At 41.6% G+C, this 25,011-nt stretch overlaps 2 protein-coding genes across 4 annotated transcripts in view; one reads left to right on the top strand and one right to left on the bottom strand.

The window, feature by feature from the left end:
- Positions 1-19,281, bottom strand: part of zdhhc8 (zinc finger DHHC-type containing 8) — a 76,200-nt gene extending 56,919 nt beyond the window's left edge. Inside the window, exons 1-3 of one of the 2 annotated variants that reach the window (XM_005804616.3) lie at positions 19,193-19,281; positions 18,008-18,074; positions 17,296-17,714 (exon numbers count right to left, since the gene is read on the bottom strand). In XM_005804616.3, the coding sequence (XP_005804673.1) occupies positions 17,296-17,399 (104 nt within the window). In that variant the 5' untranslated portion in view covers positions 17,400-17,714; positions 18,008-18,074; positions 19,193-19,281. Of the gene's footprint in view, positions 1-17,295; positions 17,715-18,007; positions 18,075-19,192 lie in introns of those variants that run through there. The other variant, XM_023343423.1, reaches the window with a different exon arrangement.
- Positions 18,912-25,007, top strand: pgam5 (PGAM family member 5, mitochondrial serine/threonine protein phosphatase). Of its 2 annotated transcripts, none has more exons than XM_005804617.3 (6): positions 18,912-19,413; positions 20,702-20,874; positions 20,961-21,086; positions 21,201-21,289; positions 22,887-23,020; positions 24,461-25,007. In XM_005804617.3, the coding sequence occupies exons 1-6, from the start codon at positions 19,184-19,186 to the stop codon at positions 24,609-24,611; spliced, it is 903 nt and encodes a 300-aa protein (XP_005804674.1). In that variant the 5' UTR covers positions 18,912-19,183; the 3' UTR covers positions 24,612-25,007. The 2 variants fall into 2 exon arrangements, with proteins under 2 accessions (XP_005804674.1, XP_005804675.1); XM_005804618.3 differs by having other exon boundaries at positions 18,914-19,413; positions 22,890-23,020.
- The last annotated feature ends 4 nt before the right edge of the window (positions 25,008-25,011 follow it).

Genomic DNA, 25,011 nt, shown 5'->3' with positions numbered 1-25,011 from the left:
GTTGTTTGCATAGAAGCAGGTGATTAGTTACACAGGAAATGGAAGTAAGAGGCTGTGCGCCACCAATGATCTTCCTGTGCGAAACAGAGAACGGAGGCACAAAGGACAAAACATCTTTTGGTCAGAGAAACCGTCTAACACAACATGAATGTGGTAAGAAAACGAAACCGTCTTAAGCGGCTAGCAGTGGATGTGTTTCACATAGGAAGGTAATTGGAGGTGCACCGCCTCCACCATCCACTTCCTGCGTATGTAATAATTTTGTGTAAATAACCACACGAAGTAAAAGTGATTAAGATTTATGGTTTTATAAAGCAGTGCTGGCATAAATAGCTATGATGTATTTTTGGTTGGAGTTGGTGTTAGTGTTAATGTAACTCTAAGTTAAATCTGCATAATTACAAACATGTTATTTCTGCCACGGTTGATGCTACTGTTGCTAGCTTTTACTTGACTGTATCACTTGCATACTATTTGTACTTATATATTGGTTTTGCAAACTTTCAGAAACTCTTTTTATCACACGTTGATATAATTTCTTATTTGTTTCTGTAGCTTTACCTCTATTGCTCCTGAATATCATTTGGTTGCGACCCATAAATGAACAACTTTTCACTGCCTAGTAAAAATTTAACTTTTTTTAGGGCATGTTTTCATCTTATCTCACTTTCTGCTCTTTAGCTGAGAAGGTAAAAGAAAGTTAGTCAGAGTAAAATGTGACAACCCTCTCTGGGGAAGACCTGATATGAGCTAATAACATTCTGCACACATTCTCAGGGGAAACTTCTCAATTTGCATCACACCGGATTATAGAAACCAGAAACATCAAGACTTGCCAGAAAATAAGCTCCACCGCCCTGAACGATGCCATTAACATGAAGCGAGATAGATTGCGCGTGGCGAGGCTACGCCCACAGGAGGATCTTTAATCTTCCTCAGGGAGAAGACAAAAACAAGAGCATTTCCTCGACCTAAGCAGAACACATTTGACATACGGTGTTTGGAGCTGCTGCATAGACACCCAAAGCCTAAATGTCAATCATCTTCACTGTCCCAAGGCTGGCTTTAAGATCATGAAGATTTTAGGCAGGTCACAGCCCTAAAGTAGGAGCAAAATGTAAAGTGACACAAGCTGACATGTTACAAAACTCAGGGTGAAGGAGGCTGAATGAATTAAGGAGCATAGCAGGTGGTAAGCTTGATAGTGTCAATAAAATAGCAGTGAAACTAGTTGATATTCAGTGGTTATTCTCCCCGATGTTCAGCGACGCTAAACACAAGAACGCTAGTGGGAATCACGCAAAAGGGCTACATTAGTTCTGCTGCATTATTGAAATTACGTGAGCAAAGTGGAAGTGGGCTGTTTCAGCCGAGAGCGAAACTAAGCTGACTTGACCTCTAAAACAACTTCCATAAATTTATCAAAGGCAAAGTAGAAATCAAACTCGGCATTTGCTCTCCAGACGCCCGTTACGTCGTTTGACATGTCTGAAGTAAAAACTGACGGCAGGTTTATGTCTTGACGTAATGCTCGTGCCTTTAGCCCCCACAGCGACACTCATATCAGCAGGAACAACAATTAACAGTTTAAAGGATCAGCCAGTATTTGGCCAGGAGCCTAATAGCTCCACGGCAGTTTAATAAGGACTTTAGCGGTCGCTCTTTGTGGCACAAGCAACTGGGACGGTGAGACATCCTTGAACAAAATCTGCGGTTCGCTTCAGTTTTCGACAAAAGGCCTTAGGCTGCTGACCATATTAGGTTGAACCAGGTCACTGAATTAGATCACAAACTCTGGTCGGATTAAGACTCCGACTAAGAACCTAATTTGGAGTAAAGTGGCTCTCAGCACGAGACCTAATGACTTGTTTAAGGTCGCCATCTCATTTGGCCTGTTGCTATAAAGAGTTTTACTGAAAAGGGCAGACAGAAAGTTCTGAGCTCTGTAAGAAAAAAAGTAAAAACAATTGTAGAGTGTGCTCATCCTGAAACAGAGTGAAGCTTTTGCCCTGGGGCAGGTTCGATGCCTAACTCCAACTCCACAACATGACTATTGCTACAGCTAAGACTCGTCAACAACTAGTAGCTACAATGACGGGAGAATAGGTTTGAACAACTTAGAAGGATTTTGTGAATTATACATGTAAGACTTTCACATACTCAGACATACTGTGCGCAGCCTGTTGTGCTAGCCGTGTGGACTCTGCATGCCGTTGAGATTTCATAGTCAAGGATACCAATTTCCTTCATTTCTCGTGACGATTTCCTTCATTTTCCACTTAGCTTGACACGGTGCCTCATCCTCACCCAATGTCTGAGTTAGTTCCTAGCATATTTTGTATTCTCTGAAAGTCCTAAGTCAAACGACTTAAACTCCAATTGTACTTGTATTTCAGGTCCACTAAGCTAATGCAATACTATCTTCCACAGACATAACCAGGACATGCTAGCCTTGAACTAGACTTTATCAAGCTAATGACTCACGGTCAAAATAAATCTTACCTTGTCAGAAAGTGTTTGGCCTAGCTGCTAAAAGCTACTTCAGTGCTATGAGGCGGTGGCTGCGCATGCTAATCATGCTAAACATGCTAAACATGCTAAACATGCTGAACTTGATTATGTCCCTTTCCCTTGTGGACTTTTTATAAATTCAGTTTTACAATGTTATAAATAAATGGTTCATCTATTAAGAGTGGGAAATGAAGAACACTAGAATCTCCTGAAGAAAAAGAGAAAAACAAAACTAAGACATCCTCTTCCCAGGAAAGATAAGACACGATGATGTCAAGGAAACTACATTTCACAGTGTTTGCTGAAATCTTCCAGATGGCCCGGTTATCATGACTGATTTCTAAAAAGGTGTTTTAGCTTACAGATCCAAATTCGAACCCCCTATTCTGGGTTTTCAAAGACAGAACTAGAACTTTAGCAATATCTAACAGTCTTGTTTCTGTCAGAGATGTGGTGAAAAAACACCTTCCATTTGAATGAGGTATTTCTCAACAGTTTAATGAAATGCTACAGCTGCACAGAAGCAAAAAGTGACTACAGGAATCTAGATGGCAACCTGATTCCAGATTGGGCCAGACTGCACTCCGACTTTTCGAAACCACGCCTGTAGATTCAAACTGTGGAAGAAATATTTACTACTTTAAAATGTTTTTAACCTTCAGTGGTTATTATTGAAAGTTTAGACTGCCTTATTTCAGAGGTTCAAACCTTTTCAATCACTTCAGCTAATAATCAGACTTCCAAGTACTATGACATTAACAGAGCCTTTCTAACAACAGTTCAACAGGACTTAGAGCAAGAAAAATAAGGTCATGTATTACGGACTACATGCTTAGTTTAAGGACGACGTTGGACTATGCAGTCCGTTTTTAATCTGAAGTCAAAAGTTACAAGTTCCAGGTTGTAAAAATGAGGTTTTATTTCCCAGCAGGAAAGTTGGACATTTCTCAGCCGCTTACACCTTCAAATGCAATATGGTCCTTATTTGCCTTATAAAGACTGCTCTGAGTAACATTAAACGCAGCCCGGTTCCCACCGGCGTTACTCGTGTCATAATTGCCGGGCTCTAACTAGTGGTGGTCTAACATTTTTAGCACACCCAGTTAACACATTCAAATAAAACCAACAAAGCATACAACCTCATCCTTTCCAAACACAATGAGATCCAAAACAAAGTTGAAGGACCACAAAGTAAGCTTCAATCTTCAGATCAAATGTATGAGTGTGGAACAGACGCTTGATCTTCAACTGCTTGGAAAAATCTGCTAATATAGTATAGTATAGTATAGTATAGTATAGTATAGTATAGTATAGTATAGTATAGTATAGTATAGTATAGTATAGTATAGTATAGGCTGCGGGATAAGGTCACCTTTAAAAACCTAAAAGGGAACAAGCCAAAGCTACAGAGGTAAGACTGACTGGAGCCCCCCTGGATTCATGACTTCAAAGAGTTAGCTTGTATTTATAGGGTGTCACTCTATGCACACACGTTTGATGGATATGGTAGATCTACATCAGCTTAGAATGAAAGCTACATGTATTGAGATATTTTTGTTACATACACTTGTATTACTTATTTTCCACTCATTTTGTAGTGTAAAATCAGTGTATCAGTGCTAATACGATGCCATTATTTTTTTTTTTACCCCTCCAGGGGGTCTTTTGCGGGCTCTAGTGTCCCTTATGTGATAGTAGGCTGACAGGAAACGGGGAAGGAGAGGGGGGAAGACATGCGGCAAATGTCGTCGGGTCCGGGAGTCGAACCCGCAACGGCCGCGTCGAGGACTGAAGGCCTCCAAATACGGGTCGCGCTAACCGCTACGCCACCACGGCACGCCCACGATGCCATTTTAATCGTCTTTTCTCTTTACCAGCATTCCTCAACAGCCAGTTATTAATACATGGCTGCTTTGTTCTGGGTTGGAAGTGTAGAGCTGTTTAAAGATATATATAAAAAATCTGTTGTCATGTGCGTGTATGTGCGTGTGTGTGGGTGTTAGAGGAAACAACCTCAGTGTGAGTGGTGAGGGTGAGCTGTGGAGTGGAAAACCAGTAAACGGAGTTGAAAATGTTAAGTCTGCGACACATTACCTGTGGATTTAAAACAACCTAAAACATGCCGCCTTATTATAGACATTTAATTAGGATTTTAAACGCAAAAACCTGATGGCAGAAGCTACAAGATGTACTTATGAATTCGACATCAAAAACGGGTAATATCATATGTTGTGTAACAGGAAAAAACGTATTATTGTGATTGGAAAGCTCCTCCAAACTTCGTCCGAAGTGCCGAAATTGTCTCTCATTGACATAATGACGTGACAAAAATAGCGTAATCTTGTTTGCATCCAGCTCTGTGCGATTTGTCAGAAACCCGTAGCCGTCTTTTACGCAGAAATGCGCTCAGACAGCAGCTTTGATTTTTTTTTTTGCTTTGATATTTCTTTGGCCATGCATCCACAGAAAATAGGAAACTGGATCAGTTCCGTTCTTCCTCCGCACAAATGGTCCAACAAAAACATTTTGAAATCACAAGAGTTTGAAACATCTATGTACAGCAACTGGCTAACATCTAACATGCGCTAGCACATTTATAACAAAAAAGACCAATGGATATTAGTTTATAGTATTTAATGTCACTTTCATTGTCACAAAAATAAATACTACAAAATGTAGTGATAAAATGTCTGGTTTATGTCTCCCATTGTAATACTCAAATTTGGACAAATGCATTTTAAGAAATCTGCCACAATTTTACTAATTAAGAATTCAATATCTATTTCCAAAATTCAATATATAAAATATCTGATAGAATATTCAATATATTAAACCTTCACTGAACTCTGATCCACCGCTGCACAGCATTCTGGGAGATGTAGGCAAAGGAAAGGCTTTGGGTGCCCAACCTCTCACATTGAGCCAGGCTGGCATCAACTAACTCACTCTCTCTTTGGTTACCTAGCAACAACCTGTTGAGTAACATGAGCAGCAGCAGTTTAAGTTTACGCCTCATAACTGCTTAAATAAAATAAAAAAAATATTGTGGCGTGAAAACTGTGGCTAAAACAGGAAAGATCACGCCATGTGGCACTATTTGAAATATTTAACACACACAAAAAAAAACAACTAATCAATCATTTTTTATATCGTTATCTGAAACACTTATATGGTGATACGTTTCTCAGCCAGATCGTCCAGCCAGTGTGTCTCGAAATAAGTCAGATCCCTCCTAATGTCAAGAGTGTCCCGTCTTTCTCTGCGTCCCACAGAAGGACACGGCTATTCCCCTCGTAAGCCCCCAAAGCCTCGTCTCTATAGCCTCCTTGATCTGTTAAGAGGGCCACTCCGGCTGAGAGTGTTAAGACTCTGCGCTCTGTTTCTCCTTATTACCAGTCGCAGTCTCCCTCTGGCAAAACAACACGAGGAACAGGGTGGAGACACCCGAGGAGGGAGAGGCTGCAGGTCTAAATTAATCCCACATGTTCCCCAGGAGGAAACTCTGCAGGCGGCCAGGACTCGCTCGGCCAGTGGGAGGGCGGCGGAGCGCAACCAAACTCTGAGAGCTCTTTGGTGCACTTTCCCGCACTTTTCGCCCACACACTGCTGCGCACTCAACCCACGTGGATCTATTTAGCTCAACTATGGCATCACAAGGCACAATTGATTTTTTTTTTTTTTTGGCAAGCGCCGGACATCCAGAAATTCACTGCTCTGCGAAATGGGTTTAAGATGACTCTGACCAAAAACGACAACCAGAACCAGCAGTGACAAAGGAAATCAGCGTAAATGCCCCCCCACCCAAAAAAAAGAAGCTTTTGATCAGGAACCAAGCTTCCACACCTCCACCGTGTTTTATCCGAGACGTGTGTAAAATTTCCTCAAAGCACAATTCGCAGCTTGGAATAAAGAAAAGCTAATTACAATAAAAAAGGTCAATTCTCTATTAAATGTGCTGGAAAAATATCAAGCTCAGGCCATGAAGCACATAAATTACATTCTTAGTCACCCGCTGCTTCAGATTAGGATGTTCTTGATTTGATTCATTTTGGAACAAATCGTGATAATCACCGAACAATGATCTCAGCCTGTTCACATTTTGAAAATTCTCATCACGCCGAGCAAAAAAAAAAAAAAAGGACATCACTCACCAACCCGGCCTCGCTTGCTGCTGACCGCATGTAGTCGTAATTGAAACAAATCGGCGTGACAAGCCACTAAATGTGCTCAGAAAGTCTAAAGAATGATGCAACATGTGTGTTTAGCGCGGAGCGCTGCCAGAGGCCTGGCTCCGGGACGCAGAGCCAGAGGGCCGTGGATGAGGATCAATCAGCATTATCTTAACCTGGTTGTCGACTGGTGACAGGCAGACTGAGAAGGAATGAGATTAAAAGAGCTGCCCTTCTATTCTTCAGGATCTGTTTGACTCGATAACACTGACGGTCGCACACTGTTTTCACTGCATGAATGCTCTGCCAGCATGTCAGAGTCAAGTTTATTTGTGCAGCCCCGTTTCCGAAACAGGGCAATTCAAAGTGCTTTACAAGATAAAGACACGACACAATAAGCAATCAAAGACCCTGAAACGTTGATACAGCAACAGCGGATCTTTAATGTATTTTTGTGCTAAGCTGTTCAGTGATTTATAAACTAACATCCCTATTTTAAAGTCTATTCTCTGAGCTACAGGGTATCAGTGTAGGGACTGTAGAACTGGTGTGATGTGCTCCATCTTCCTGGTTTTACTGAGAACACAAACAGCAGCGTTCTGGATCAGCTGCAGCTGGACGATTGATTTTTTTTTTTTATTTCAATATTCAATATTCCTTTATTTAATCAGGTAAACCCCGTTGAGATCTAGATCTCATGTTTTAGTCCTGTGAGGACTTTGTTGCAGTAAACAACACATGGATGAGTTTCTCTACATCTTGTTGGGACGTTAGTCCTCTAATCACAGAAATGGTCTTCAGGTGATAGAAGACCGGCTTTGTAACTGTGTTTATGTGTCTCTAGAAATTCAAGGCTGAGTAAATCGCTACACCCAGATTTTGGGCCTTTTTTCTAGTTTCTAGGTGTTATAGCTGAAGCACTTGATTGTCCAAAAATAAGTACCTCATTTTTGCTTCTATTTAGTTGAAGAAAGTTCTGGCATTTCCAAGCATTGATTTATCCTAAGCATCCGTCCAGTTCTTGAATGGGTTCATAGTCCCCTTACATCATTGTAATGTGTGTATCATCTGTGTAGCTATTATAACTAGTATTATTTGTTATAATACAAACTAGTGTGAGCCATGTAGATATTAAATAAGAGGAGCTGGAGATGGAGTCCCTGGGGTATCCCACATGTGACCTTTATCTGCCTGATGAAAAGTTACCTATTGACATGAGGAAGACCCTGTTTTTTTAGGTAAGATTCAAACCAGTCAAATACTGTACCAGACCGTCCAATCCAGCTCTCCAGTCGCTTTAATGACACGTCACAGTCAACAGTACCGAATGCAGCACTAAGGTCCAAAAGTACCAGTACTGTGGTTCTTCCACAGTTTGCAACCTGCTGATCAGCTGTGCAAACTTGCATGAAGGGTTCATGTGTGTTTGTGGGTGTGTGTGTTTAACCCTTGTTAATATACTGTAACACACACATAAACACCACGAGTCTTTCAAAAAAAAAAAAAAATCATGGGACTGCACCAACACCCTCAACCAGAACCACTTCTAACTTTACCTTGAGGGCACAGAACAGCTGGACATGCCTACGCTGACAGACCAGGGTGGCATGTCGGAGATCATGGAGGAACAGGACATGTGTGAGACTTAGACTCTGAATCAATGCAGCTTAATGCGGTAAATTTATATACTGCCAGTGAACAACACATGCCACCTAAAGGTGCTTTTCGTAGACTGACTGAGGTTAAGTCCATACAGAGAAATATATAATCAAAACAATTCAGTCATATGAAAATATTCCAAGTGGAACCTATTTCTAATACAAAGCAGCCCAGATGTTTTAACAATAGATAGAAGAAAGGTCAAAGACATTGAGGAGATCTTCGCTTCTTATAAAGCTACTGCGGTTTCTCAGTGTCACTGCATTTATTTTAAAAAATCTACGCTAAAGTGTGTAACATCATGTAAATGCTTTTCATTTAGGAATTTACTCTTTATTTAGAGAGCCACTTGAGCCGGTCTGTCTAACTGTCAGGTGGTGCCTGATGATTTATATTCCAAGGTGCCACATTTATCTTATTCATCCATGACCATTATTACATAATAATCTAGGATTGCTCCGACAGGTCATCCCTGAGTTACAGCGACATGTAAAATTCAACAAACCATTGCTATGGCTTCTTTACCATGACTTGTACCCAGATCATTCACCGGCTGACTATCATAGGCCTGATGAGTGAGTGAGGATAGTACTTTGTACTTGGCTCTATCAAATCTACTTAATAAAAGAAGAAAAAAAACATGTTGGGATTTGGTTGCTGGCCAATATAAAATCCTCTTGCAGCTGTGAAACAAGGTACTGAGGACTAAAAGCAGAGCATGTTGAAGTGAACGTGCAGGATAGAATCAAACAGAAGTTTAGAGGAATTTCTATCTTTAATATCATCTGTTTCTACTTGTGTGAGTAAACGAATCCAAAAGTCAATGACTTGATTCACTAATGGTCATTTAAAAGAGAAATATGATATTTTCATAGCATACAGTGCTGTGCAAAGTCATCCTTGAACTTTTTGTCTGTTATGACATCAAGCCTGAGGGTATGAATATAATATTTTTGCCATGTGTGGTAGACCAACATACACAAAAAAAACATAATTGTGAAGCAGAAAGACAATTATGGTGGAAATGATCTGAAATCATGTTTGTAGTTTGCCACAAGCAATGTAGGGATGAAAGAAGATTCTCTAGTCAGATTCAAAACAATTTAAAAAAGGTTTTTTCTGACTAACATCACCCTGGACACACTCAGTCCCTCTGGAACATGGTAGTTAAAGAATCATGCTGTGGGGATGCTGCCAGAAAGAAAAGATCTTGTCAGACGAAAAGATAGTAGTACAGGGCAGTCCTGAATGATAATCTGTCAAGAGGTTGCAAAAGACTTGAGGTTGGGTCAGAAGGTCATCTTTCAGCTGGATGATGACCCTAAACATGCAGCCTGATCATCTGAGGATGTGTGGGAAGACTTGAGAAGTGACGCTCACACACACACACACGCACACACTCCATCCAATCTATCCAAGCCTGATACTGCTTCGCATATCAATGATCTATTTCGTATACCGAGGCGGTACGCAATCATTGGAATCAACTGTTAGAGTAGAGACATCTAAAACATGAAGGACAGTGAGTCTTGATGATCAGATAACCACTGCTGTCAAGGGACCAGACATTTCAGTCTCCAGATGTGCAGGGTTAGGGTGAGGATGCTCTGGCCACAAAGAAATCCCCTCACACCACTTTTCTTCAAAGTACTCTGAAGTTTGCGATTGCAATGGGACAAAAAAAACACAACGTTTTAGGGGGTGTGAATACTTTTGCAAAGCGGTGTATATCACTATGTAGCTGCTGCAGCGGAGTAAAGCTGCAGAAGCAGAGACATAGGTCAACTTCACTAAAATTACAGGGCGGAAATGTGCCTTGTGGTGAGCCACACAACCCACAATTAGAGTGAAAATTAACAATAAACCGCTACAGACTGAAGCTCTACCATTAACTGCCATTAGGAGTGCAATGTTAAACAACAAGCCTTCAGCCTATGGTTACACTGTCTTCCTTTTGTGAATGAAGACCTATTTCTTCTGTTATGGCAGCCCGGTCCCGGTGACACAGTGCTGCGGCGCTGCTCTCAACCTCCGGGCCCCTCACTCCAGGCAGCTGACGAATGAGGACCTGCAGAGGATATTACATCCTTATCTAATCTGTCAAAGCTAGCCCTCTCTGCTACAACCTTCTGCTGGTCTTATCTACAGTTAATAAGCTACATGAGCTATCTCAGCAAATCTGTGAACTGCACTGCATGGGTATTATGAATGATCCAAAAGGGACATTTTGGATCACGTTCATCAACACCATGAACGTGTTGTCCAAAATTGTATCTCGGATAAAAGATGAGACCAGGATTGCCACAAATCTTCCACAACCAAGAGACTGAAACCCTAATGTGTGTGTGTGTGTGTGTGTGTGTGTGGGTGTGTGTGTGTGTGTGTGTGTGTGTGTGTGTGTGTGTGTGTGTGTGTGTGTGTGTGTGTGTGTGTGTGTGTGTGTGTGTGTGTGTGTGTGTGTGTGTGTGTGTGGCTCTAACAATGTTTTGGGGAATACCTTATACACCTGATACTTTAGGACAGGGGGAAGTTGAATACTGATCTAGAACTCTCATGGTAAAGTTTTGTGTGTTCTTGCAGATAGCTACCTGCTCTTTGCAGATAAGATCCAGCGGTGGGTTTATTTTCTGTCTAATTCAGTGTTGGCGTCGGTGAATTCAGAAGAGGCACAAGATCAGAGCTGATTGGCGACTAGTAATTTATATGATAGTCGAGTGACTTTTGATAGATTTTGGCATAGATTTTGCAGCATTTGCAAGTAGTTCAAGCCGCATGTTTGACCCTGGTGAGGCCCAGGCCATGAAGTTGAAGCAACGACAGTGATTGCCTTAAAAACTTGACGTTATGAATCTGGTTGTATTTCTGCTTGCCTTCCGTACATACCTTCGTAAAATGAGCAGATGCGGTGTTCTGCCTATACTGGCGTAAATGTTTGAGTGACGTGTATGTACAGTGGCACTGCAACTGGTGGGATTGGGATTGTTACCATCGGATTAACACTGACGGTTGGGAAATCCATCCCATGTTTTCCTCTGCGCCTCAAATGTTTTACTGTAAAACGTACAGTAAATTTCCTACCTTTTGAAGGAGGAATCTCTGTAACCGCACTAATAAAGAATAAATACGAGAAATACAAGTACACACATCAAACGTAACTCTGACCACTTGCGATGTCATCAGAGAAATGTGCATTAGTATAAGACAAATTTGATCTGGACTACATAATAAAATAGCAAAACTAATAGAAGCACTCATCATGACATGTTCTATGCTATATCAAAGAGTTTGGTTGACTTTACAGAGAAGACTGGGTAGTAGCTTTAATTATTCCTGGGCATTGGCATTACATCCAGAGGCTGTAATGATAAATGATACATGATAAATCCTCCTATTGGAGTCGACTGTTAACAAATGACAACAAAATAAACTAAAATCAGCAATCCCCGTCATGGGAGCAGTATTTAAAGCAGGCTAAGACGTTCTGGCTCCCACCATGCTGGGCTTAAAACAGGATTAGCTAACGCAACAATTCATTTGACTGCAGACAAATGCAAAGAAACAATGTCCCACAGGACGGACACCACAGCTAAGGACCGGAGCAGCAATAATTACAAAGCTTGTACCCCTTTGGCAAAAAAAAGAAGAAAAAAAAAGGACGGCAGAGGCAGATTAGGATCAATAAACAACAAAAACAAAATCCACTACATTTTCAATTATTGTCTCCCTCCAAAACAATCTGCACTCTGTAGCCAGAAGAGACACTTTGAATTGAGAAAAAGAAAGGGCTCTTATTTGGTGAATGAAAATGACCCTTTGACGGCAGCTCGACATCTCCGCACTGTTCTGTTCTCTCTTAACCAACATGCCAGGAAATACCTTTCAAAAATCTCTACAGCAGCCCCCGAGATTGGAGGACAAAACGCGAAACAACAGGCCGAGATGGATGTGAATGACGTCTGATTCGCTGGCTCTGCAGTGAAAAGGAGGAAACAGCTGCGGAAGGTGAAGATTAGATTCCTGACGGGGGCCTGTTCTCGCGCGCAGCTCAGCTCTGCTCCTCTCAGGCCGGTGGCTCTACGGTCGGCTCTCCGACCTGCCGCCACCGCCGACGACCTCCCTCATAACTCACCTCTGCACAACACAAAAGCATAAAAAAAAAAATAAAAAAACCCCCGCTGAACACTAGCCCTGTCCAGATGATCTACTGATTGTTTCTACACACCGCCTTGTGGACTTTAAAATGTGTAGTGTGAGGCTTGGGAGCACAGGCCAAGCTGGCAGGTTGGTTTCCTGGATAATTTATCCATGTGACATATGGTTTAAAGGCAGGGATTAAGCCTTTGTGAGGAATCGCTAAAACGTTTTGAGGGGGGAAAAGAAAAGCTTATTTACTGCAAGAATGGTCATTTGGAGCAAATTTAGACACAAGAGACTTTGAATGTCTGCATAAGATGGCAATGAGGTTGAAATCATCGTCTTTGTTGTGATCAAGCTGTGCTAATGTGCAAGGACTAGCTCTCGTTCTCTGTTTACCATTTGACACCAATTAGCCAGCTGGCAACACTGGGATTCAATCTACTATGAAGTGCCTTCCCATGTAACAACTACTAACCTGCATGTATTTTATTTATTTTTGTAAGTAGAGCACAGTGCTGAAGAAGATTACATATGTTCCTTTTTTTTTTCTTTTACAAATGAATAAAAAAATTAAGCAAGACTTTTTTTTTTCTTTTGTTTAGCTTAACACACCACCTGTATGGTGGGAGACAGCGGCTGCAACATGCTGAGGGGGTGCGATTCGAGGTGGGTCAAGTGTCATTTTTATTTATTTTTTCCCACAAATGAAAAAATTTCTAAGTTACAGTTTTGTTTTTGTTTAGGTTAACACACGATCCGCTTGGTGAGAAACTGTGGTTGCAGCGTCGTGCCGCGTGGACGCAATTCCAGTTTGGCCGAATTCAAAGAACATGCATGCCAGCTAAGCGCACAGAAGTAGCCTTTGTCGCCCCTGGTTTCAAAAATTCACGTGGACCTGCAGCAAAGTCACAGGCAAAATGGAAGCGCGCAGATTTACACAGCTGTAAAAAAATATATAAAAAAGAAACGGTTTCCTGGGGGACACCTTGGAGTAAGGTTATTTTTAAAAAAAGAACAATATATGAATGTGTATTTGTGTTTACAGAACAATGGAGGTGGCAGCATCATGCTGTGGGGATGCTGGTTAGAGCTGATGGGAAGAAATACGGAAGGCAAAATAATCCCAGGAAAATCTCTAACGAAGTCTGCCGAAGCCTTAAGGCAGAGACAGAGGTTCTGAATTACCTTCCACCTCACAATTATGCACTGCTTTGTGAAGGACAATCACATCCAGTCCAAGTAATTATGCCAACGTTTGTGGTGGAAAAAGCCCTCGGGATACAAATACTTAGGCAAGGTGTTGTTCTTAAACAAAAGTATATGCTTGCATGTCTCGGTGTCCTCCGTGTGTCCGTCCATGCGTACACGACGGACTAGTGCGTCTAAACTTTGGTCATGTGATGTGCTATACTCCTGGCTTTGCCCTGGACTCTTGCTATTTTGGTTCAGAGAACTTAGATAAAGGCCTGCCGCTCTGAAGCTCACGCTGCAATTGCGGAGCTTTCTGCTCCTGCAGGAGACGAGGCCTGACTGGGTTCACTGTAATGGCCACCGTGTGACATAAAGGAACCCTCCTGGTTGTTTGCTGCTAGAAACACGGGGTCTTTTTATACCAGCAGATGAAAGAGCAAACTAGTGGTGGTCTTAATCCTGAACCTGCAACCATCTGCTCCAGGATGCATCTTTAAAACGCCGAACCCAACCAGACGAAGAATAATGATCCTACAAGGAGCAAATGCTTGCTAGCTAGAGTGGCTCCTATGGGCGATTAAACGAAGGATACATTCGTTTTTCATAAAGACTTGTACAACAAACCATTTGTTTATGCAAAGCCACGAGCAGCACACCAAGGAGCGCATGTTTTTTTCTTTTTTTTTTTTAAAGACACAGTCCCGCCTGGAAGCAAAGCATGAAAACAACATATGCTTCCTTCAGCCTCATCCACTGAACTGAGAACAGAAGCACTCAGGGAGCAGCTGAGGCTTTTTCTGGGTTTTACAGTTTCGGTGATCGTCTTGGTGGGACGAATCACGAACATGCTGCGTGTCAGCTTCCCTGGCGCCAGGAATCCCAAACAGCAGTTTCACTTCTCCTGAATACAGATGTAACCGAAAGAAGCTGTAAGAGCCAAATGATTGAAATAAGCAATTACTGATGTGACAGGAGCACAAGGCTTTGACACTTAGGTAGTGGGTGTGTCGAGGTGGCCGTGACTGTCATTAAGGTATGAATGGGAGCCATACTGGCGCGTTGGCTTTGTATGTATGAGGAAGCGGGTGTGCCGGGGTGGTCATAATTTCTATTGACGATAGGTGTGCAGTAAACTAACGGTGTTGTAGAGGGCTGCACTGGGTTAACTCTGGGAATTTCAAACTGTCCGACGCGTGCTATACAGTAATGCCGTTTATTGTTTGCACCATTGTATGGTTTAGCCTGGTCAGTATGTGTCGGTCCTTGTAAAGTCTGAAGTATGGCAGTCAAAGTGGAATAAATTGACGATTGCAACAACAAAGAAGCGGCCTGGAGTGTATCGAAGCACGCGTCGGACAGTTTGAAATTCTCCGAGATAACCCAGTGCGGCCCTCCACAACACCGTCAGTTTACCGCACATCTAGAAGCCGAGACGTTTCCAGAATCCCTTTAGGCTACGCAGCAGATGTAGAGTAGAACAGGATGTGGATTTCATTGATAACCTGACGGGTTTTCTCTGCAGGCAGAAATATATAGGAGCCAGATAATTCAGACCGACGGCATCACTCGCTTAGCGTCCCGCTCACATCGTTGACCTCCACATTACTCAGGTGGAGGAGTGTGCAAAGGCCTAGCAACTGTGTGACCCACATTGACAATGTAAAAGGTGTTTCAAATTTAGTTTGACCCCAGTGATGGTTTACGATCTGGGCGATATGGGTGGTAGACCAGGGTGTTCTTCCGTTAAGGGGTGGAACTTAATTAACTTGTTTTTTTTGGGGGGGGTTTGTTCCATCAAGTTTTCTACAACTTATTTGCATGTCCAGTCCATAGAAATTTGCCTTGGTTCTCCCCATGTGTTGTGCATAGTGTATGAAAATATATATTGGTGGAAGTTGATGACACCTAGCTAGCTACGGTGCTAAGCTAAATGCTTATTTTAAGGAATCTGGAATCTTCATGATCTTAATATCAAATTCTAAAAGCAAAACAAAAAAATCTTGGACTGGAATATTTTACACTAAACATTGATTGTTCAAAACACAATTTGAGATCGATGATGTCTACATTTTAAAAATAAATATAGAAAAAAAAACACAAAAATCCCAAAATATGAACTTGTCAAACAAAGAAAAAAATCAAAGTAAACTGAGCACTGATTATTTGAAACACACCTGTGAAAATAGATTCCAATTGAACCTTTCTTCTATCTACAACATATCTACAATATCTTCTATCTTTCTACCTGCAGTAACTCTTTGAAGAATTTGAATAAGAGTTACAACACCATTTAATTTCCCTTTGGGATCAATAAAGTATTCTGAATTTAACTGAATTTGAATTGAATTCCCTTCACTGTTGTAACTCTAACTCTCTTGTAAACACTCTAGACGAGTCGGTGGTGATAATGTCCCTAATATAAACTGGATATATTGAAAGCTGCAGCAGTTCAAGCTTACATGATCATCTCAATATAAAACATATCACTCCAGACGTCGCCACTGGAGCGAATTGTAGCTACAACAGTCCTGGTACAGGTTCAGAGGTCACTATGACTTCACAGTTCAGTATTTGGGTTTTTCTTTTTTCTTCTTCTTCTGTTGAACAAAACTTTAAATTATTTGTGGAAAACACGTCTGTTTGCGGACTTTTCCGTGGAGCACATTTAAAACATTGGAAAGAAAATGCAGCTAGGGAAGCTAAAACAACTGGGTGCTACGCTACTTGACATGCTACTGGCTGGCATTTGCAAAAGCAACCAATCCAGGAGTGTCGTTCATTTTCCTTGACACTAAATGGCTGTACCCCCAAGAGCAAAAATAAGCATGACTGTCCATTTTAGCTTCTGCGGTAGTGCTAAGACAGTTTCCATTGTGTGTATTAATGTATTATTAAGGTATATTTGGTGTTTGACCTACAGAAATGGGAAGTTATAAGCGAAATACGTGCGGGCATCTCAAGTATTTGTGGACGTTAGTTATTTGCAGGTGGCCGCTAGTTAACCTCCGCTAACGCAGCCGAAAAACTTTCCCTATCTTTTACATGAACAGCAGCCTTGTTAACGTTCCAGCTTTTTCCAATCGGTACTCCCACTTCCTTGGCCGCTCTAGCTGTGGAAATCTGTTTTTTGAGGGAGGGCCAGCTTACCCGAGGCCGCATTCGCGTCAGGATCGCCCCTGCAGACACCAACTTTGACCAAACACCCCAACTCCCAGGAGGACGCTGTAACTGAAACAAATGCAAATGTCTGCTAAACGCCCTGCACTGACGGGAATTATACGAAGTTACAGGAAAAGAGCTTTTTGCATGTGTCATGGGAAGTTTCCCTGGAAAGCATCCGAGCTTCATAATCTCTCCAGAGCTGCACTGATAAAGGCACTAAAGCTGCTTCTCGCATCACGATTGCAGATCTGCTGCTACCATCAGCCGGTAAAGATGTTCTCCCTGATCGCCACTTCTCTAACACCTCAGCGGCTCGATCCAGCCGCTCGAACTTGCAGCCATAATGGTCCCAGGGGCGCACACAGTTTTTGGGGTGGGAGGGGGTGAAAAAAAAAAAAATCTAGACACGCACAGATTGAGTAAAAAAAAAAAAAAAAAAAAAAAAAAAGGAGCGGTGCAAACTTACGTGAAAACGAAAAATAAAGTGGTCGATCCCACCAGGAGCGTGGCAGCAGTGGACACCGGGATGTATTTGGTGGGTTTAAATCTCTTTCCAGCGCTGTTGGGCATTCTGTATTCTCCACATTCCTCAATTATTTATTCCGGTCGGAGGCGCATGTAGAAAAAAAAAAATAGAGAGAAAGCGTCCAGCGTGCAGCGGGGTGTGAGTATGTGCGGGGTGCGGGGAGCCCTTTCTGTGGCTGCGAATGGCACAAGCGGTCCGGTCCGTCTCTGCTCGGTGGTTGAAGCCGCATAGGTCCAAGACGTTAATAAGCAGCAAAACGCGGAGCTCTGCGAGAGCCTGGAAATCCCACCCTTTCCAATCCAGCCCACTGCTGAGGTCACCGAGCCGCTCGAAAAGGTGGAGCTTCGCTTGGAAAAAACCTGGAAGCGTCAGAACATGTTTGGAGAAATTGTTTTATTGGGTTTTTACACTTTTTTTCCTCCACCAAGGTCTTAGTATAATATTGCCTTCTTTTACAAGCAACTATAACCGCCTCCTGCCCACAACTCAATTCATACTGACATGATTTTCCCATCAGATTTCTTAAAATCTGTTATTTAGCTTATAAACGTTATTTGGTCTCTTGGGCTGAGCCAGCTTGATGTTGCCCCATTTTGCAGCTTATGCAAACTTTCAATGTTGTCTTCCACTCATTAATTTTGTGGGTACGCACCATTTGTAACCCGGGGAGACGCCGGCAGGCGTGGTCTCTGCACATCATTACCAACGATGCATCAAAGCTGGAAATTATTAGAATAAATCAGAATCATCAGCTTAATACATTTATTCAATAGAATATGTAATTGTTGGTCTCTTTTTGATAACATTTTATAGAACCCTTATTCAAGTTTCCACAAAAAATCCTAGAATTCCACCAACATTAATAATAAAAAACGTAATAAAGCAAGACAATAAAAGAGAAATGTTTATTATGTAAGAATTTGTTTCAGCTAAAAAGTTTAAAATTTGCTTGACAACACTTAGAAATGTTTTAGAATTAGTTTTATGAATTTCTCCTTTTTTGTTAAAAACAATTTTTTAAAAAAAATCTGAGTTTAGTCAGACACATTTTTGACTTCTCAAACAAAATTATAATAAATTTGTCTGTTTTTTGAGCAGATTTATGCTATTTTATTCTTTATTCTCCTCAAAAATGTCAGAGTTTTGTCGAGCAGATTTTGTACTTTTAAACCTGAAAATGTATTTCTCAAAGAAATATTTTTGTAACAAGCAAATTTTTGACTTCTCAAACTGAAATTCTTCTTTTCAAAGATTTATTTTCCTGATACCTGAATTTTGTTTTCAACTTCTAAAACATACTAATTTTTTTGCTCAAATAATGTTTTTCCAAAGAAGAAATTTCTAAGTTTTAGAAATCGAAAACCTCAAACCTTTTTGTAAACCCCCCACTCATTTCTGTTAGATGCCACTGGTAAAACTGGAAACCACCGTCGAAGAAGAACTATATTGGTTCCACGGTAAATTTACTCCCTGTCAATGTGTTTCTACTGCTTTAACAAGTACAAGAGCGCCCTCTTGTGACAAGGAATAAAATATGACAAAAATAACGGAAATGAAACCTTTATGGCTCATACGGGCCACCGTATTATTTGTAGGCACTGCTTTGATTAGCTTGCGTTCACGTTCACTGACTTTATCTCAGTGGGGTGAATTCGCCCATTTTACATTGTTTTCGCACAGCGGCTGTTTTTATCCACATCGTTTGAGTTGAAATTAACAGCTGAACGCCTTCCAGCTAAAGTAAGTAAACAGCGTCGTGTTGTATTTACAGCAGACCCGTTAAAGTCCAGCTAATTAGCCCACATTATTCGGCCTGTTCGGCGGCGGCATGTCGTACCGTAAAACTTTACAACTGATTTGCGGCTTCGCCGGAGGCTCTGCTGCCGTCGTGTTCGCGGCTGCAGCCGCCGACTCCCGCGGGTACTTCGGGGAGCACCGCGGAGAGGGAGCGAGCCGGTGGTCGAGATTTGCCGTCCTGCACGCGGCGCAGCCAGCTCGGACCCCGGTACACCACACACCAGCCGCGACCGGACCTGGCTGGGACTTCAACTGGGACAAGTAGGTTCTTCTGCTCCTTCACGACAGTCTGGTTCTCCTAATTAGTCATGGACAGTTCCGCTCTGATGTTTACACTAAAATGGCAAGCAGGGATGTAAAACATTGACATGTTTTCTTTAAAACTGCACAGTTGATTAAGGGAATTGCAGACAAAACACCTAAGGAATTTATTACTAATTTCCTACCTATTGTGTTTCCTGATCAGTTCATCCCTTTTGCTTGTAATAATACATACATTCAATAGGTTTAATAACTTGGCTACTTAGCTGGGTTGCAGTCAGCTGCTTAGCAGGTTGTGCTGCTTGTTGCGTACCAGCTGAAGTTTTAAAGTACTCACCATAATAAAAGCGGTCAATTTTCACATCTTGTTTATTTTCCAACCTGAATTATTTATTTTGTTAGTTTAGTTTAACAGGCTTTTTTTTCCCCCAGCCAGCTGACCTGCAGTGTGCTGAAAAATGTGGGGTGGACGTATACTCTGATACCATTATCTGCCACACCACTTTTATTTAATTCAGTTTCAGTTCAGTCTATTTTGTTCCTTATGAGAGGATAGCCATGGATACCATAGGTCATTTACCTAAGAGCAGTAATGGCCATAAATATGCATTAGTCACCTATGCAACCAAATATTTTCATTACATTCTCTGCTGGTCAAATACATTAGCTGTGTTTAGTATAACAGAGAGCATGCAAATACCCTAGATAGAGTAAAGACAACTTGGCAAGAGCTTCACAGAGAAGCGTTGGATGGAATGTACTTACTACTTCCTCTAATGAAACAAGTCGGTCTGGTGAGATCTGTCGTTTGTGTGTGTGCTATCAAAACATCCTGCTTATATATGCCTCGGTTCTAAGGAAGAGGCATATATAAGCTTGAGTTCACCGACATCTCTGAAATATCTTTCAACACGCCGTATCTGTTTGAACTCTGTGTCGCCTGCGTAAAGGCATTCAGTTCTTCAAACACAAACAAGGTAGCAGTGCGTCATTTTGTGCGTGTTAGTTTATCAATCCATAAATTTTTGTCATATCAGATGGACACTTCTGGAGAACTTCTAGTCATGATCACGAGAATTGGGTTAGAGCGTTTGTTAATCCAGGAGATGGATTGTCAGCAACATGCAAGTCAATTTAAAGGGCAACAGTTTAAGTACAGTTTAGTGTAGGGATTTGTCAGGCCATATTAAGAGATTCTCCTCATGATCTTCGACGATTGTTGGGTCAATGATGTTTTCTTTCCCTTTACGCTAAGCTTCCCCTAATCTCAAAATCACCTCTTTGTCAGGAGAGATCCGTCTGTTCTGTCCAACGGGAGGAAGAGGGAGAGCGTAACAGAAGACCCCAGCTCTGAGCAGGACAACAGCAAGCCCAAAGCAACGCGCCACATTCTCCTCATCAGGCATTCCCAGTATAACCTGAGTGGAAACGGCGACACGGAGAGGGTCCTCACCCCACTAGGTCTTAACAGTCACCTAATGTCTTGATTTAGCATGCAGTCCGTTCATTTGTCCGGCCGGCTTTACGTCTCCCTCCCTTTTTCTCAGGCCGTGAGCAGGCCGAGTTGACGGGTCAGAGGTTGGCAGCGTTGGGTTTAAAATACGATGTTCTGATCCACTCCAGCATGACCAGGGCAACCGAGACTGCACACATCATCAGCAAATACATCCCAGGTAGTTCAGAGGTCAACCAGACCACAGAAGCTTCATGCTGTCATTCGAGGACAGAATGCAATGCAAATGCTATGCAATTTAGTTTTTTGTTTTTCTTCCCCTAACCAAATGTAGGTGTGGATCTGGTGAGCTGTGACCTGCTGAGAGAGGGAGCTCCTGTGGAACCAGTTCCTCCGGTCACCCACTGGAAGCCTGACGCTGTGGTGAGTGAAAATTCTCAAACTCTGACCGTGGAATCGACTGTCAGCTCGATGTTGTTGTTTGCTCTTGTTAAAGTCACTCTGTGCTGCCTGTTTGTGAGCAGATGTCACTTGTTTACTCTACTAGCGATCTATCGGTGCACTGCTGCAGGGATGGGATGGGAAAAGACTTAACTTCCAAAGGCCTGATGTTGGATAAGAGATGATCCATTGATTGGTGTTTGTGGATTTAAAATGCACTCATACTTCCTGGAGCTTTCACATTTTGTCACTTTGCACTGTGAGTTAATGCTTTGCAGAATACTGCCAGTATTTGACACTCACAGCATGAAATAGTTGCTTACTCTTTGCAACACAGCTCATAGTCAGTTAGATTAAATAAAGTCTGAAGATCAGATCATTTCCATAGTCTTGTCACAGATACGGTTGGATTTATGATTGGACTTTGTCACTCCTCAGTGTCCTTTGATCTGACTGTATTGCTTTAAGTATTTTAAAGTCAGGTTTTCTTACAGAATCGTCCGGTACTCTGCCTGATTCATCTTCTCATCAACTGAGCAAGTGATGTGCATGTAGCCCCTAAAAGTGCTAGTTTGGTCTCATGCCACCACTACACCTTCTTCCACATGTGTGCCGGGTTAAACACATTGCTTGTTTGAAACTGCAAACAAGACTTCCTTTAGCTTTCCTTGTCATAAAAGCAAGCTTGTCATTTGTCCATAAAGGTCAGATTTGTAGAGTACTTGTTAACAGATTCTCCTACCTGAACTGTGGATCTCTGATCTCTGCCTTTTTCATTGATGGAGATGGGAAATGGTGTATGGCTCAGACCTGGTCTTGACTCACCACTTTACCCAGATAAGAGACTGTTAGCGAACACTAACAGTGTTAGCCTTAGCGAACTCACACTTTGCCAGATTCACAGTAAGCGGCGCCTGTGCCACACGTCCTCTAGAAGCTAGAGGGTCCAAAACAAAATGACTAAAACCCAAGTTAATAGCACTGATCTAGAGGTAACGTTTTGTATCAGGCAAGCAGCTGGATGACAAGTGCTTAAACATGTCACAGTTAGTAAGCACACATTTCCTGCCTTTGACCTCAGTGGTAGACCCACAAAGTCAATAAGGAAGCACTTAAATAGTTGGCATATCGGTGGAAATGGGCACAAAGGTACCGGTTTAATTGCTTGGTCGGGTTTTCCAATCAATTGACAAATGTGACATGGTTTATTGTACAGTGAATTGCTTTTCTTCAGCTTAGGCCAAAAAAATAAGTTTTTAGCCTTCCAGTTCTGAATACTTTGGTACTCATAATAACGTTAACTGTTTTTAATATCACAATTTTGAGAAGTAATCTCAAAGAATCCTTAAAGTAAGTTTGGCCACATTTATTACCTAGAAACACAGTGAGCAGCTTGAATAGCCTTCTCCCACAAGGCTTTTTCAGGCAATGGATCTGACTTTGGAAGGAAACCTTTCACCCATTCCTGGCAGTACACAGCAGCTAGCACCATGTAATGATTTTAGCCCAGAACGATGGGGTTCAGACTGAACCCTCCCATGTGACAAAGCTGGCTCTCAACCTCTTTACCGTCCTCTAGCAGTACCATGAAGACGGAGCTCGCATTGAGGCAGCCTTCCGCCGCTACATCCACCGGGCTGACCCCAAGCAGAAAGAGGACACCTATGAGATCATCGTGTGTCATGCCAATGTCATCCGTTATTTTGTCTGCAGGTTTGTGGCGGCGGCGGCTCAACTCAAACCACAGTTTGGTTTTGCAGCTTTTTGCTTGGCTAACCACTGTCCAACACACTACACTGCTGTTTTGTTGTGTCCCCCCACCCCCCAAATAATTATTTTTCATCAGTTGCATACATTTTCATGTTCTTCCAAATGTTTACTCATTACTCAGAAAAAAACAAGGAGGGAGATTTTGTCACATAAAACCTTGGGGGTCACCATAACCTACCCAACTGTGTGTTGGCAACAGCCAATGAATGGCTAGGACATGGCAATAGCTGTGAACCAACTTTTAGAAAGTTATTTTTAACGATAATAATACATCATTTACTGTAGTTATTCTACATTATACTAATTATTATACTACATTATTTACTATTAGTATATTATGATTATGCTACATTAGATACTATAATTATACTACAGTATTAACACATTTTAATGGTAGTGTGATAGCCCTCACACTACAGGTAGCATTTAAGCTAAAATTACCATTTTAGCTAATTTTTATATAACAGTTAGACTTACCTACATGCAGTATGTCATTGTTGGTCAGCATGCTGGTGAGAACCCACATTCTACTGATGGCGCCAACATGCTACTCGCTCTACATGCTAGTGATAGCCCTCAAGCTAACGTTAGCCCTACTGTCTAAAAAAGCATTTTAGCTCATTTTTGCTATATTAGTTATATTTAGCATACTGTATCGAGTAAGTCCATGTTGCTCAACATGCTATTGATACCTCATATGATATTTACTACATTTTAGCTAACCTTAGCATTGTTGCTAATTTTTTACCATCAGAACCCCTGGTTTGATGCGCACACTTTTGGCAGACCACATTTACATTTTTTCAGACATTTTCTAGTTACCTACTATGTACTAGATGCCAAACAAAATATTTCTTTAGAAACAAAATAAATGTATCGTAGATCACAAACCATGTTTCAGAGAATCTGCTAAGTGTGGGATAATCAGTCCAGATTTATAAAGTTCAAGTGTCAGATTTATAAATACAGCTGATCTGAATTGATCTGTGTCTCAAAAGGCAGTGAAGTTAAAAATACACATGACCATGTTATAAACTGTCTTGAATACTGTTTTCTTTGATTTGTCAAACTTACAGATCAGAACTTTACCAAATGTTTTGTACTCAAATGCCCAGAAAGCTTCTTGAAAAATGTGCAGGGACTAGATTTCCATCTTAAGTGAATATCCAATTAAAAAAAACATTGTCTGGAAAAACTTTCAGTACAGACAACAACACTATCACAATGGTAGAGATCTAGTTAATATTTTACTTAGTTTGCTGAAAAACCTTTAGTGAGAATCAGTTAAATGTTTCTTATAAGCAGATGAAACTCAACGCAGCATTTCTAAAACCTGCACATGTAAATTTCCAGTTGTAATCACTTATCTTTCTCCCCACTCAGAGCTCTGCAGTTCCCCCCTGAGGGCTGGCTGCGCATGGGCCTGAACAACGGCAGCATCACCTGGCTCACCATCCGCCCGAGCGGCAGGGTGGCCCTCAGGACCCTGGGAGACGCGGGATTCATGCCTCCAGACAAACTGACACGGACCTAAAATCTCAGCACAAAGCAGCTTTAATGGGGAAAAAAAAAAAGTTGAAAAGGTTTCAGGGTTAAATCTCAGTTGTTGTTTTTTTTAAATTATTTTTCCTCCTCAAGTGTCTTGAAAATAAACTTTTGATGAATTCATTTTATAACCAACCTAGCATCATGATACGAGACTGTGCTGCTGCGATTACTTCAACGCCATCGCCAAGAGAAGTGAGAATCGGCTGCATAGCAACTCCTGCTGAATGTAATTGACTTTTACAGAAGTGACAGATTTTTACACCAAAAAGGCTCTATTTATCTAGCAGTCAATGCATTTCAAGTCGTCAGCTTAACATATTGCATTTAATTAAGTTTGAAGGTATATTTGTTGTATTGTGGTAAATAAAGAGTTTAAAACGTCTCTC

Source organism: Xiphophorus maculatus, chromosome 12 (genome assembly GCF_002775205.1).
Source record: "Xiphophorus maculatus strain JP 163 A chromosome 12, X_maculatus-5.0-male, whole genome shotgun sequence".
NCBI classification, from domain to species: Eukaryota; Metazoa; Chordata; class Actinopteri; order Cyprinodontiformes; family Poeciliidae; genus Xiphophorus; species Xiphophorus maculatus.
Note: the sequence above shows the minus strand (reverse complement) of the source record. Positions and strands in the feature narration are given on the sequence as shown.

Coding starts and splice junctions, on each gene's coding strand:
- pgam5 (XM_005804617.3), top strand. CDS start 19,184: ATGTCGTACCGTAAAACTTTACAACTGATTTGCGGCTTCGCCGGAGGC. Junction 21,290..22,886: donor ACTGGAAGCCTGACGCTGTG/GTGAGTGAAAAT, acceptor ACCGTCCTCTAG/CAGTACCATGAAGACGGAGC. Junction 23,021..24,460: donor ATCCGTTATTTTGTCTGCAG/GTTTGTGGCGGC, acceptor CTCCCCACTCAG/AGCTCTGCAGTTCCCCCCTG.